Source organism: Bos javanicus, chromosome 1, assembly GCF_032452875.1.
Source record: "Bos javanicus breed banteng chromosome 1, ARS-OSU_banteng_1.0, whole genome shotgun sequence".
NCBI lineage: Eukaryota > Metazoa > Chordata > Mammalia > Artiodactyla > Bovidae > Bos > Bos javanicus.
This window is the reverse complement of record NC_083868.1, coordinates 65402735-65418422: the sequence shown is the minus strand read 5'-3', so window position 1 is coordinate 65418422 and position 15688 is coordinate 65402735. Positions and strand designations below refer to the sequence as shown.

The window sequence follows — 15688 nt, the reverse complement described above, 5'->3', positions numbered from 1 at the left end:
TTCTTAAAACCTTCCTGCTCAACAACTTTTTCTGTCTAGATCCCACTGTTCTTCAGGGCTTGGCTCAAGTCCCGTCCCATTCATTTTTTTTTTTTAATTTTATTTTATTTTTAAACTTTACAAAATTGTATTAGTTTTGCCAAATATCAAAATGAATCCGCCACAGGTATACATGTATTCCCCATCCTGAACCCTCCACCCTCCTCCCTCCCCATCCGTCTCATTCATAATACCCATCTCCCAAAGTCAGCCCCATTTCCTTCAGGACTGCATTAGTGTCTGTGATAATTTCATCTCCTGGGCTAGGTTAGACACTCCTATGAAGGCGAAGGCCACATCCTATATGCTTTTAGAGTATATGCCATACGACTTGTGCCGTGCCGGTCACAGGTCGCTCTCCTTTTTGTTTGTTGTTATAGGCATTGTCAGATATGCTTTCTGATGGGTTTAAACTCCTTGCCTTGATCTTCACTGAAGAAGACTAGGAGGTTATCCATACCCTCTGGTTTGTCCTTTAAAGTGGAAAAGTCTCAGGCAGACGGTTGGGAAACAGAAAAGGAATATCATGTTCAACAGACTAATAATTCAGGGTGGAGAGTGGTCTGGCTTAAAAGTTTCCATTCAGCATTCTGAAGAAACTGAAGGATGGAATGGTGAAACTAGGGAACGTACAAAAAGCACTCTTTAGTAAGACTGACACGTGATCTTGGGAATCCCCAGGGGTCACTCTGAGGACTCTTTTTTTTTTTTTCCTGGAATTCTCTTTCTTTTTTTTTAATTTATTTTTTAAAATATAAATGTATTTATTTTAATTGGAGGCTAATTACTTTACAATATTGTATTGGTTTTGCCATACATCAGCATGAATCCACCATGGGTGTACCCATGTTCCCCATCCTGAACCCCCCTCCCATCTCCCTTCCCGTACCATCCCTCTGGGTCATCCCAGTGCACCAGCCCCGAGCATCCTGTATCATGCATCGAACTTGGACTGGCGATTCAGTTCACATATGAAATACGTGTTTTAATGCCATTCTCCAAAATCATCCCACCCTCGCCCTCTCCCACACAGTCCAAAAGACTGTTAGTAGCCCCTGTGCGTCAGAGTGGAGTCACTGAATGTGCTGAGTTGGGGAGACAGCGTGGCACTCCCAGAAAGACTGCAGCTCGTTGTGGTGGACCATGGCCTGAAGGCATGAGAGCAGAAGCGCCTCCTGGGCTGACTCTTACCTCAGTCACAACTCAGATTCAGTCTCTTCACCGCCAACAGGGATGAATCCTCCAACCTCGTAGATCCTTGTGAGGTTGTTTTCAGTTCACGTGGAAGGGCCTGGCATATTTTTAACTCTTTAAGTGCTTACTCAGTGCTGCTGTGTACTTGTGCTCTGACTGGAGACCAAAAACTGAACTTACATAGAAACCAGACATCCAGTCGGCCATGCTGTATCTGGGCCACGTCAAGAGAAATGTATGAAGCGAGAGGCAATTCCAGAGATGGTGCTGAGCAGCTGGGAAAGTGGGAGGGCTTCCATATGAAGGTGGCAGTGTAGATCCTTGTCTGACAGGGCCAGCGCTCAGAGAGTGTGACAGAATCTGTAAAATAATAAAGACAGTGATTAAGGTAAACAGCCTTGTCCCATTTGAAATTTGAAAGTAGTCATTTCCGGGCACATAATATATTATCATATCGTGAGTAGAAAATGTGCTATCCCATAAGCTATGATAGAAGCTGAATGTAACCAGTGGTTAAGAATCCTCCTGCCAATGCAGAGGATATGGGTTCTATGCCTGATCCGGGAAGATCCCACATACTGTGGAGCAACTAAGCCATAACTACTGAGCCCATGCTCCGCAGTAAGAGAAGCAACCACAAGGAGAGGCTTGCACACCACAACGAAGACTAGCCCCTGCTCGCTGCAGCTCGAGATAACCTGCACTCAGCAAGAAGGACCCAGCACAGCCATAAATAAATACTTTTTTTAAAAAAACAAAATGAATATAATGAAAAATTAGGTCATTCTTGAGTGACAGATCCATAATAGAGTTTTGTTTTTTTTTTTTAATCTTAAGGCTAATCCTCTTGGGGTTGGCGCAGCCCTTATTTTGATATCATAAAGCTCAGCCACGCTTTCCCCTAAACATCAGAGTGCATTGTCACCAGCCACTGACACTGACATCAACCTGAAAAACCCCAAATGACATTTAATGTAAAAAAAAAAAAAAAATATATATATATATATATATATATTGAGAATTTTCTCTGGCAAGACAATGTGGTGAGCCTGTGGGAAGCCACAGTGTGCAGGCGTTTAGTCTACTTGAGATAAGCTATATGTGCATAAAATATTAAATAGAGCTCTGACTAATAGATTGAAGGCCTCAAAGCCTCCATGTTTATGAAGAAAATACAGGGTATATAGCGAGTCAGATCAACTGAGAAGCTAATTAAGCTTCAGTTTCAGTCCTTTTTCTTGTAAGGCCCCTTCCAAAGCCCTGTGCCCAATTTTGCAGTTTTACGTATGTATTCTTTTTCATAAGGAGGGCCCATCAAATTGTTTAAGCTGCAGGCCCTGCAAAACCAAGGTCTGGCTCTGGTGCCTAAACCTGGAGATAAGGGATTGGTCGTGAGCACACACAAAGGGGGGCACAGTCCCTGCAAACCAAGTGCCTCCTGCCAAGCATGTCAGAGCAACTGCAAGAAATCACTCCTTCCTCCTCTTCCCTAGAATATGTAGCATGCAGCAACACAACTTTTCAGAGAAGAATCGCAGAGAATTGAGCAAAGTCACATGATGCCCCAGCCAGGTTTCAAGGTCCTGAAGTGGCTTGGATTTTCCCCTGGCTTTCTCCGGCCTGTGCTACTGGGCTCCATTCCAGAACAGCCCTCCACCCTGTGCCCAACCCAGGTCTCCTCCTGCTCGCCCCCACCCCCCAGTTCTGTGAATTCCTTTGTCCCCAACTCTGTGGTGCTCTGCGTATCTGAGGGGCCCTCGTGTTCCTGTGAAGTTTCCATGACTAATTCTGGCAATGCAGGGAGAGTCTTTCTCATGTCAACAAAGCCGCTCTGTCACAGAATAGTGGCAAGGGGAGCCAAAATTCCACCTTGGCATACGTAGGGCTGCTTTTTTTTCTTTTTTCAACAAGAAAGTTGGGAAGAAGGAAAGGGATGGAGGGACAGAGCCTACCCAGTTCACATTAGTGAAATGATGGTATATTAAGCTGACAGTTTTATGGCTTTGCTTATAAGCTTCCAACCCCTGCCAAAGCACACTGTTCTTCCAGAAATTGTTTTACTTCAGAAGACTTTTTTAAACATTCAAAGCATATTTTATGTTCAGACTTAATGCTGTTCGACCCAGAGACTCAGACACACTATCACCTCTACTGGTGGTTTTGCAAACCTCTACTTGGTTTTCCCTTTGCTTGCAAAGAATCTTTTTCAATTGCAAAAATAATTGCTGATTTTTTTTTTTAGACCTTGGATCCTTGTCTTTTCTAACTCTGATTTATAAAGAGTCATAGTGGTTTACTGGAAAGAGGGCTGGAATTAAAGTCTGGAGACCTTGGTTCAGGACACAGTTCTGTATCCATGAGGTCTTGGAACTGTCAATACAGCTGTGAGCCTCCATTTCTTCTTTATCACAGGATGTTATATCTGGAGCGACCTTAGAGGTAACCCCTTCCTTCCTATCCTAAGAGGTTTTGAGAATAAAGGCAATAGTAAAAATTACAAACTAGTTAAAATTGCTGTACAAATAGCATCAAATCTGTAGATTACTTGGGGTTGTATAGTCATTTTCACTATATTGATTCTTCCAGTCCCAGAACTTGGTATATCTCTGTTTGTGTCATCTTTGATTTCTTTCATCAGTGACTCATAGTTTTCTGCATACAGCTCTTTTGTCTGTTTAGGTTGGTTTATCCCTAGGTATTTTATTTTTGTTGCAGTGGTAAATGGGATTGTTTCCTTAACTTCTCTTTCTGATTTTTCATTGTTAGTGTACAGGAATGCAAGGGGTTTCTGTGTGTTAATTTCATATCCTGTAACTTTACTACATTCACTGATTAGCTCTAGTAATATTCTGGTAGAATCTTTAGAGTTTTCTGTGTATAGTACCATGTCATCTACAAATAGTGAGAATTTTACTTCTTCTTTTCTGATCTGGATTCCTTTTATTTCTTTCTCTTCTCTGATTGCTGTGGCTAGGACCTCGAAAAGTATGTTGACAGTAGTTGTGAGAGTGGGCACCCTTGTCTTTTTCCTGATCTTAATGGAAATGATTTCAGTTTTTTACCATTGAGAATAATGTTTGCCGTGGGTTTGTTGTGTGTGGCCTTTATTATGTTGAGGTGCCATGCCGTGTTAAGTCGCTTCAGTCATGTCCAGCTGTGCGACCCATGGACTGTAGCCCACCAGACTCCTCTGTCCATGGGATTCTCCAGGCAAGAATACTCAAGTGTGTTGCCATTTCCTTCTTCAGGGGATCTTCCTAACCCAGAGATCGAACCTGCATCTCTTAAGTCTCCTGCATTGGCAGGTGGGTTCTTTACCATTAGCACCACCTGGGTTATGCCTACTTTCTGGAGAGTTTTTTTTTTTTTTTAGAATAGTTAGGACATGGAAGCAACCTGGATGTCCATCAACAGATGAATGGATACAGAAATTGGGCTACATATATATAATAGAATATTACTCAGCTTTAAAAAAATAACCCATTTGAATCAGTCCTAATGAGGTGGATGAACCTAAAGGCTATAATACATAGTAAAGTAAGTCAGAAAGAGAAAGACAAATGTTGTATGTTAACACTTACATATGGAATCTAGAAAGATGGTACTGATGAACCTATTTGCAGGGCAGCAGTGGATATGGATATATGGAGAAGGAAATGGCAACCCACTCCAGTGTTCTTGCCTGGAGAATCCCATGGACGGAGAAGCCTGGTAGGCTGCAGTCCATGGGGTCGCACAGAGTCGGACACGACTGAAGCGACTTAGCAGCAGCAGCAGCAGCAGTGGATATGCAGACTTATGAACACAGTGGGGGAAGGAGAGGTCGGGACAAATTGAGAGAATAGCATAGAAACATATACATTACCATATGTAAAATGATGGCAAGTAGGAATTTGCTGTGTGACGAAGGAAGCTCAACCCAGTGCTCTGTGACAACTTAGAAGGGTGGAATGGGGAGGGAGATGGGAGTGGGGTTCAGGAGGGAGGGGGCATATGTATACCTTTGGCTGTTTCATGTTGATGTATGGTAGAAACAAACACAATATTGTAAAGCAATTATCCTCCAATAAAAAAATTTTTTTTAAAAAGTGTCATTATCACCATGCAGAGGTTCAGAGAAGTTTTTCCCTGGTAAAAGTCAGCAATGTGTTCTGGTCAATTTTTTCCAAGGAGAATTTGCATTGTGCAAATTAATGAGATCAAACCCCCAGAGCCTGGCATACAACACATAATGAAAACAACATAAAAGCAAGTGAGGGAAATGATATAGAAGGATAAAGCTAGAACTTGATATATCTCTCCATAGGGAGCAGATATTTTGTTGATTTTTCTCAATATATCATGGTGTCCACCCTTCCAGAACATACTCCATCTCCCTACTCAGTCACACTCTCACAGGTGTATATTCAGACTTATGGGTTCATGTACCTGAGAGCTCACACTCCCAGAGAATATTCCTATGCCAATGTGGTTGCTTCTGCATAGATGAATTTCTCATACGGCCCTGGAACCCAATTCCTAAAATTGCCCTGGAACCCAATTCCTAAAATTGCTCTGGTGGTAGAGCAGACAAATCTATTTCAGTTGTGAGAGCTGCACGGCACCTGTGACCTCTCCCTGTGCCAGCTCCTATAGCTGTACGCTCTCCCTGCAGCTCATGTCCTCAACTATTCCCAATAAGGGACTGTCGAGGCTCTGGGGTCAGGCCGACTTGTGTTCCAATCCTGACTTAGCTCTCGCTAGTTAATGTGGTCTCTGCACATCACAGAGCTTTTCTGAATCTGAAATTCCCTTCTGGATCTTCCCGACTCAGGGATCAAACCTGGGTCTCCCAAATTGCAGGCAGATTCCTTACCATTTGAGCCACAAGAGAAGCCCCCCTCTCTGTTATATGGGACTAAAAATATGGAAACCTACAAGATGTTGTGAGGACAGAGCGATCTGTGAAGAGCCTCACTCAGTTGCAAGGGCTCTGATTAATACTAGCCCTAGGCCCTGGTCACTCCCAAAAGATTTACTGCCTTATACCTGGCAGGTTTCTCTGCCTGCAGCTTCTCTCCAGGCTTCCCTGCACTTTGAGTCTGTATTTCCCAGCTGGAAGGGACCAGAAATAATATCTGAAAGTACCACCTTCATCATGACACCTGTCCCAAGCCTCCCAAGGTCCTCTTTGTGCATCAGATTCAGCAGAGAGCCCCCTAGACTACTTGGCAAGACCCACCTCTTGCCACCTGACACCCCAACTCATCTCTTCCTCACCATGCCCTCCTCCACTCACACACAAGGCAGCCATTGTCCTGTACTATGAGCATGTTCGTGCCATGTTTATCCCCTCTCAAGGTGTCCCCCACCCCACCACTCAGAATCAGCAGATGGGCAAGACTATCTACCGTCTCAGGAACTTTCTAGAAGCCTTGAGGGTGGTCCTGACACCCCTACTCCCAGAGATGATAGGGCTTGGAGAAAGGCTTTTAATAACACAGAGAGACCTCTTCTCTAAAGAAAGTTTTTCTTCCTTGCTGATTCTTGCATTACAGCATGCCTGTGAATGGACAGAATTAGGGGGCAGGGGTGCTATGAGGGCTTCAGGTTAGACATTTTTCCCCAAGTCAGCAAATTCCTGGTTCGTAGTGTCCTGATGCCCAAGGGGGACCTGCCCATTCTCCCAGCCCCCTTCCCCACATCTCCATGAGAGGACAGAGCTGTGAGGAGCTGCTAAAGCCAAAGCTGCACTTCTGCATTGCGGCTCCAAGTGGTGCCAGGCTCCACAAGACAAAGAGAGAGATTGCCACCTATTGACAGATGTGCCACCTGCAAAGAGAAAGGCTTGTGTAGCTAGCATTTCTCTGTGGTCTTCAAACAGGATAATGGGGTTGTTAGGTCCTTGGATTTTTCCATCCAGTCAGTGCAGTTCTCAGTATTATCATTCATTGTAAGGAAGGATGGGTGGAGACTTGACAGCCCACAGTGATGATGGCATCTCAGTGGGAAAACTGTTTGAACATCAGTTGCCCACTGTAATTATGGATGCTTTCTGATGTGTGGCAGGCACTCTGCTGTATGCAGCACGTCTTGTATAACCCTCCCAGTCCTCACAGAGATCAGTGCTCCCGTTTTACATACCAGAAACTGAGGTTTACAGAGAGTACCTTGCCTACAACCTTGGCAAGTAAGGAGCAGAGGATCGAGGTGGAAGTCAAATCTAACTCTCTGTCATACTCTTAAGCACTTTCACCTGACATTTGCTAATTATGCAAATCAATTCCCCATCATAATTTCCTTAACCTCCAATCTTCTAGGTATGAAAATAAATATTAAAGAACAGTTTTCTCTTTGGTTGTCTAGAATCCTAGCTGTGTCACTTTCTATTTATTTAACATCTTAAGGCACAGTTCCCTCATCTGTAAAATGGCGATGGTTATGATGTCTATGATGTTGTCATAATGTATCATGTATAATGAAAATCACTTAGCAGGGTGTCAGGCATTTATAAATGAGAGCCTAGACATCTATTGTCTGAAGATCTGGGTTGGAATCCTAGCTCCTCATTTTTAGCTGTGGGACCTTTGGCAAGTTACTCGACCTTCCCATCTTCAGTTTCCTCTTCTATAAAATGTGGTTAATAATATGCATGTTTTTGTAGGGTTGTCCACAGTAAGATGAAATTTTAGGCATGAAAACACTGTAAATGTAAATAGTACTATTCAGACATTGGGCTTCTCTGGTGGCTCATTGGTAAAGAATCCGCCTGCCAAAGCAGGAGATGCATGTTTGATACCTGGATTGGGACGATCCCTTGGAGAAGGAAATGGCAACCCACTCCAGTATTCTTGCCTGGGAAATCCCATTGACAGAGGAGCCTGGTGGGCTAGAGTCCATGGGGTCTTAGCAACTAAACAACAACATTCAAATGTTAGTCATTATATTTTAAGTAAACAGTATCTGTTTCTTCAAATGGATTTTTGATAATTATTTCTGAAAAATGACTTGGGTTGAATTTGACCTATCAGTAAAAGCTTTTAGTTTTTATACTCACTAAAAGCAAACATAAGATAAAAAGAGGCTCTGTAAATGCCACAGATTATTCTGCAGGAAGCTCTATAAACATTAACATGAATAATACTTAACAGGCAGATTTGCTTTACAGCTTATGACGCAATTCCAAATACATTCTCTCTCTTCATTTTCACAAGGCAGGGCTAGTATTTACCCCTATTTTACAGATGAGGAAACCAAGGCTTAAAGAATTAAAGTGACTAATTACAGACATACAGCTGCTGCTGCTGCTGCTGCTGCTAAGTCACTTCAGTCGTGTCCGACTCTGTGCGACCCCGTAGACGGCAGCCCACCAGGCTCCCGTCCCTGGGATTCTCCAGGCAAGAACCCTGTAAGTGGTAAAGTCTTGTGGGTGTTTCTCTGTGGGGCTATCTGCTGGTGTGCCTTTGAGTGTAGGCATGTGTCTGAGCATGCTTTTTTATGCATTAGTGTGTCTTTTATTCATGTGACATACTCGCTGTGGGTATATATTTGTCTGTATTCCTCAATTAGCATATTGTTTCATGAAGAGGGGGAGTTGTGTTTTTTTTTTTTCACACTGGTCAGTGACAGCCTTTTTCCTCTTCATTTTTCTACCTGCTTGCCATTCCCAGGCACAGTTTCCAAGAGGGCCTTAGCCGGAATATACTCAAATAGACTCAATTTTATATTCCACTCCTGATTTAGGAAATAACAATTCTCCAGTACTCCCAGCCTTCTGGGAATTACTTCTTTTCTCCCTGCCAGCTTTATTGAATTCTCCTTAGCAACATACAAAAAAGAATGGGTTTAGCAACAACCTGTGAACCAATGAAATGAGAGCATAGCAAGAGCTTCTAGACCAATGGGAGCCCTGCATCATGGGCAAGCTGGCTGAGAGAAAATAACCTGGAATTTGCAAAGCAGCCTCCAGGTGGCAGCAGACCAGCTGTATTAGACATAGCCTCTCCGCTGTCATCATCCACTTTTGTTTATTGCTTTGGATATAGAACATTTACCAACTAAGAATTTTACAGTTATAAGCTTTGTGGTTGTGAGTTCTCTGCGTGACGTGGCAGACGGATTCCCGAAGGATGGAATCTTAGCTTCCACCCCCCACCTTTACTATAGCCAGTCCCACAACCCCATCCCAACCTCTGCCATCTTTGTTGGTTCTTCCACAGCCAGTGCTACCCCAGTGGACAGGAGCCTGGAGGCCCTAGTGACTGCCTGCCCAGCCAGTCAGGAAAAGGGCTAGAGAAAAAACGTACTTCTTTGTTCAGCCTCCACTACCACTGGCCTGAGCGGCAGATGAGGTGGGGCTGGCTTTCTGCCACCAATTAATATGAGGGAAGGACTGTGTCACTGACAGGTTAGTGCCTATGGACATCCACATTCTCAGTGGCATAGACTGGGACCATTCCCTGCCTTGTCAGTTCTGCTGCATGTGTCTGAACATGAGTGTCTGACCACAAGTGGTTTGAGAACAATTCTCTCTGTCAGGTGATTCTTCAGCCCTCTTGATCTTAAAGTTGGAGGCAGACTTGGACAGGGGCTGCATGAGACCATGTGAATAACAGCAGATGCATGTTTCCTATGGCTTAGCCATCCTTCTTTTGCCTTTTGAGATGGCAGTGTCTTGAACACTACTCAGTGAGATTTTTGGTCCTTCAGATACCTATATTTTCTCTCAAGCATTTCCATTTGTGCCTGGCTTATTCTTGTCATCCTTTAGGAGTCAGTGAAGGCAACCTGTCTTCAGAAAGCCTTGTTTGAGTCTTGCCGTCCTGTTACACTTCCCCACTGCTTTCTAGATGTCTCTTTATTGTGTCTCCTTGGATAGCCCTGGAACTTCTTGAGGACAAGGACTGTGCCTTTATATCTCCAGTCCTTAGCCTAGTACTAGCATTTAATGGGTGTTCAGTAAACATTTTCAGAAGAAAGGAAGCTTGCTAGAAAGATGCACTTGCTCTTTGAGAAACAGTCTTAGGGATTCATAGGCAGCTGGGCCTGGGCAGGAGCAGTGCTAGCAAGACTGATGCCGGCTGTCAGGGAGAACTTCTGGCTGTGCAGGACCCTTCAGCACCAGGAGCCTCGACTGGACCACACCCAAGCCTGAGAGATAATCACCACCATTGACTCATCCAGAGACGGGCTCCTCCCATGGACTGTGTTTCCCTGATGGCTTTGTGTTTCAGGAGCAAGTAAGGAGCAAATCCAAGATCTGTGCCAATGTGTTTTGTGGAGCTGGCCGGGAATGTGCAGTCACAGAGAAAGGAGAGCCTACCTGCCTCTGCATCGAGGTAAGAACTGCGGGCGAGAGCCAGAGGATGGTGGCCAAGGCCATGTGGTTACCTCACTGGAGCTACCCGTCTACTGAGCAGAGCCAAAGATTTTGTCATCTTTATAAAAGCACACCTTGACTCTCTGAAAGACGTGAACTTTTTATCTCAGAGGTTAAAAATCAGATGTGAATGTAGGGATTTTTTTCCTTTTAAAAATTATTTAGCTTTATAAGATTTTCAAATTACAAAATTAACAATTGCTTTTTATAAGTGATACATAAGACATTTATGCAAAGATAAAGTTAATAATCTCCCCCCATAACCTTCAAATCCCCTTAGTCTGAGGTAATCAGTGTTAATAGTTTGTGTATATTTGTTCCACATAGTTTTTTTTGTTTCTCTGCACTATAAATATATAGAGTTTCCCCCTATTTTATGCAAAAATGAGATCATAATGTAGACAGATCTAGATATATGCAACTTGCGTCTTGTACTCTTTAATATGTAACACAACCCTCTATGGGTCAGCACATATAGTTCTCATTTTGTAATAGCTCAGTTATATTTAGTGATATAAAAGAACCAGATTTATGTAATCATTTTCCCACAGATGGACATTCCGGTTGTTTACCATTATAAACAGTAATGTCTTTGGCCAAATATTCTTACATGCTGTTGCCTTTATTTCTATAGGATTGAGTCCCACTTGTTAGGTTGAGTCCTAGGCTTGCTAGGTCAAGGATATGCACATTTTAAAATACTAGCTGGAATGCAGATTTTTCAGGTTTGGTTTTGTTTTTAATGAAATTTAAAAAACAAAGTGAGCTTTTGAGAAATACTTCTTTTGTAGGCAGAATTCTCTCTCTTGGCGAACATAAACAGCTTGGATGTGTGCCTTTTTCCCCTCTTTCTGTCAGAAGAACCCAAGACTGGATTCATCCATATTGCTGCAAGTTAATTCACCCACTTTAGTAACCAGTTGAAGGATCCCGACCCATTGTCCCAGAAAGGAAGTCTCAACTCAAAAACTTGCAAACCAGATCCATTAAGGATTCTGGAAGGTCCTCACTAGTGGTGTACCCGGCCACTCTGTGGCCATTTAGGGTCCAGAAACTTAACCTCAACTTGGCCACATACCATTGTGTGATTTTAAGCAAATTAATTGCCGCTGGATGCCCTGAAGACCGACCATGTTTGGCTTTGCTCAGGGCCCAAGTTGCTTTGCCCAGTGGGTGATCTTAATAACCCAATGATAAATATTGGTTAAGTGAAGTTTGTCTCTCTGGGCTTTGGTTTTCCAGTCTATAAATTGGAGAGGTTGACCTGCCTTCAGTTCCAGGGTCCTATGTTCTTTCACCATATCTACTCTGTTTTGTTTTAATGTCTTTATTAGGTCTAAGCAGAACTTGCTTACCCCTTCCCCCTTTCAAAAACCACAGAAGTGTAAAGAAACTAAGCTTGCCTGTCACTGTGGCACTTTAATAGCCAAAGTAGAATCAAGCTGCCAAGTGAACTTTAGTCCATTTCCTGGTCCAGAAGGATCCTCTGTCCCACTTCACAAAGACCTGGCACCCCCTCCCCCTGCCTGAAAACAACCGTTGTGAGATTAGGAGAAAAACAAAATACTAAATAAAGCAACAGAGCAAAGATTCTTATAGCTAGACCCTGAAATAATTGAAGAATTGGGGTAATGGGGGTTGGGGGCTGTGGAAACATTCCTTTCAATGTTTCCATATTTCCAGCTCTGGCTGTTTTGTGTCATAAAATTTTGGAATTTTAAGGGGTTTTTCAATATCCAGACATTGAATGACTTTCTACAAAGTGATAAAGTGACAGATAATCCAGATTCCTGACTTCTGACAAAATGCCCTTCCTGCTAATTTGATAGGATTGGGGTCAAGGAGTGGGTATTTCTTTTCACTGAATAGAAGAGATGACCCAGGGCCAGGATCGGCACAGAGCACCATGAGGGACTGCAAGGTGATGTAATCCCTCCAACACTGAGTAGGGTAGGGTCACTGATGCCAGAGCTGAGGCTCCCTGTGCCCTGGCAGGGTAGAAGTCATCTCTGCTGGGGAGGACGCCTCACAAGATGGCTGTGTGTGTGTGTGTGTGTGTGTGTGTGTGTGTGTGTGGCGCACACACAGACTCAGCCTTGACTGTACCAGCATCCTCCACTATCTGTTTCAGCAATGCAAACCTCACAAGAGGCCTGTGTGTGGCAGCAATGGCAAGACCTACCTCAACCACTGTGAGCTGCATAGAGATGCCTGCCTCACTGGATCCAAAATCCAGGTCGATTATGATGGACACTGCAAAGGTAAATGGTGCTCTCATCCCATGTTGCAGCTCCAGCCAGGGAGCCAGAGAAGGAGCAGTGTGGCTTGGCCTCCTGGAGTTCTTTCCACCCCGAACATAGTGCCCAAAGCTGTGGGGACCACCCAGTTGCTTAGAGAGGCATCCCCTTGGTGCTCATGAGCCTGCTGGGTTTGCCCTGGGTGGCCCTGCTTCTACCCTGCCCTTCCTGCCTCAGACCCCCCAGGTGGCTTCCCACACTGTCTGGAGAAGGATAGTGGATATGGACCACATCAACAATCAATAGTGTGGTAGTATTTAGCTGAATTCTGTACCTCTTTAGAAAGCAGGTAATTTCACATATCTTGTGCTTTTTAAATTTGGGTACCTTTCAGCCCTGATGATATAGTTCCTCTAATTTACACTCAAACCACTGCTATCAGAGTAAAAGGGAAGGGATTCTAAGCTTGTTGCTAATTAGACATCAGCCTCCTGCCTAGCCTTGAACTTCTCTGGAGAAAGAAGAAGCTGTTTCCCACATGTTGGTCTCCATTGCATTTCTTTGTCCGTAATGATTCTGTATGAATTCTCAAAGTCCCAGCAGCCCCCCACCCCTCAATCTAACAAAAGGAGGTGTGATATCAGGAGGGCAGCTCAGTGGCCTCAAAATTCAAACAAAGCAGGAAAGAAATGATCACCATACTTGGGACTTGGAAGGAGAGGAGACAAGGATTCAAGACAAAATGATGAAAAGATATAAGTGGCCCCTTAATATGGGCAGTTTTAACCCTAGCAATACATAGAATTTTCTTTTTTCTTCACTTTATGTTATGCATTTTCTCCTTTTGTCTTACAGAGAAGAAATCTGTAAGTCCTTCTGCCAGCCCAGGTGAGTACCTCTTTTTTTCTACAGTGTGCATTTAGGGTGGAAATTCTTTTCATGATGGAAATTCCATGTTCCACAATCCCTACCCGCAAAGCTCACAAGATCTTTAATGTGTCAGAGCTTGTGACCCAGAACTGGTTGCTCCTCAACATAGTTCAGAAAAGCTGCAGTACTGCATTTTTTGGTACTTGCCATGGAAAGCAGCTGATTGGATCAGAGTGTTGGCTGTGTTTTTCATTTTTGCTGAGTAATGATTGAACTGCAAGGATGGAAAAGCCACTGAGTCCCTCCTTCAGTGCCCTGTGAGACCTGTGGGTGTCACGGGACAAGCAGAATCAGGAGGCACAGCTGGTTTGGAAAGGGGATAATTGGAAATGGCAGATCTTCTTCCATGGTTTTCAATGAATACAAATTTAAGATTTCATCGATTTATAGCTACAGACTCCTTTAGCATATACTTTTCCTTAGATCCTCATGTAACCTTGTGAAGTAGTTACTATAATTACCTTATAGATGAGGAAATTGAGACTCAGAGAGGTTAAGTGAATTTCCCTGAGTCACACAGCCAGAAAGTGCCAGAGTGGGGAAAAGTGCCCACAGTTTTATTTCCCTGGCTCAGTGCCCTTTTTACATCCCAACATATGTTGGGAATTCCCTTTTGCCAAAGCTTTCCCTTCTCTGCCTCCCAGTCCACTAGACTTTCAGCCTCACCTGTTGTTGCCATGTGGCTTACAACAAACAGCTGTCCAGAGCAGGGCTTCAACATGCCCTTCCCCAACCTCATTTTCTGTTGTTTATAATATAGGATAAAATTTTAAATGGTAGAAGTTTTTAAGTGGGAAAGAGGGAAAAGCTATATAGAAAGAATCAAAAATCCAGTGGCGTAAAGAATTGTAATGTTCTCTCTTATTCATTATTAATTCAGCTCATCTATGAACCAAAAGAGCTGTTCTATTGATTGATTGATTGATTTTTTTTTTCCCTCTTGGCTTTCTAAAGTTAGTGAAAATATCCTTTATTTTTCTTTTTACTTTTTTCTCAACTAAGCATAATCTCTGTTTCAACTATCTCAAACTGTATAAATTTTTTAGACATGGGCTTGAATCCTGGGTAGATACAATCCAGTATCCTGGATTGACTCCTTTGTAAATGTGTGTAATAGTCCTGTTTCCCTGGGTTGCTGTGAAAATTCAGTGAGATGACACATACCAGATCCCCAGGCACTGAGCCCACCAGCTAAGGGGTGCTGGGTGACATTGGAGTCCTCACTGCTCAGCCGACCCCTTTTCCTGCAGTCGTTTGCTATCAGTCCAACCGCGATGAACTCCGGCGTCGCATCATCCAGTGGCTGGAAGCGGAGATCATTCCAGACGGCTGGTTCTCCAAAGGCAGCAACTACAGTGAAATCCTAGACAAGTACTTTAAGGTAACCCAGCACACAGAGCTGGCTGCCTATTCTCAGACCCAGGCCACTTCAGCCTGTTTCCCACCCAGTTTGGCTTTTCTCTAAGTCTTTAACTTGACCCTCCATGGCTTACAGAGTTTCTCTTCATCTGAGGAGAATCAGTGGACTCGTATTTCATGGGTCCAGGATTCTTCATGAACCTAGAAACTGATGTTCCCATCGTGTTTGGTTGAAGCAACAGATTGTTCCACTTGTGGGGAGGAGAGATGCTGCTTTCCAAAAGGAAAATGAGGGAGGAAACAGTATTTATCAATGAATAGGGCGGCCATGCCATAGAGGTCTTTCAGAGAGCTTGAGACAGTTGTTAAAAGAAGAAGTTAAGGGCGCTCTTCCAGCTGATTGATAAGAACATACACACGTATGTACATCACACTCAGATAAACACCACATACAGAAACACACCATCACATGCAGAGGTGTGCATGCCACATGGAGACTGTCGTACACACAGACACATGTTCAGGCGCCCGCGTTCCCGCATAGCCACGAAAGCCCCCATCACTTACAGAC

General features: G+C 43.6%; 1 protein-coding gene across 2 annotated transcripts in view; it reads left to right on the top strand.

The window, feature by feature from the left end:
• FSTL1 (follistatin like 1) overlaps positions 1-15688 on the top strand; it is a 56201-nt gene that overhangs the window by 28704 nt on the left and 11809 nt on the right. For both annotated transcript variants that reach the window (XM_061400126.1, XM_061400223.1), the window contains exons 3-6: positions 10446-10550; positions 12723-12852; positions 13684-13716; positions 15009-15139. In XM_061400126.1, the coding sequence (XP_061256110.1) occupies positions 10446-10550; positions 12723-12852; positions 13684-13716; positions 15009-15139 (399 nt within the window). The remainder of the gene's footprint in view (positions 1-10445; positions 10551-12722; positions 12853-13683; positions 13717-15008; positions 15140-15688) is intronic.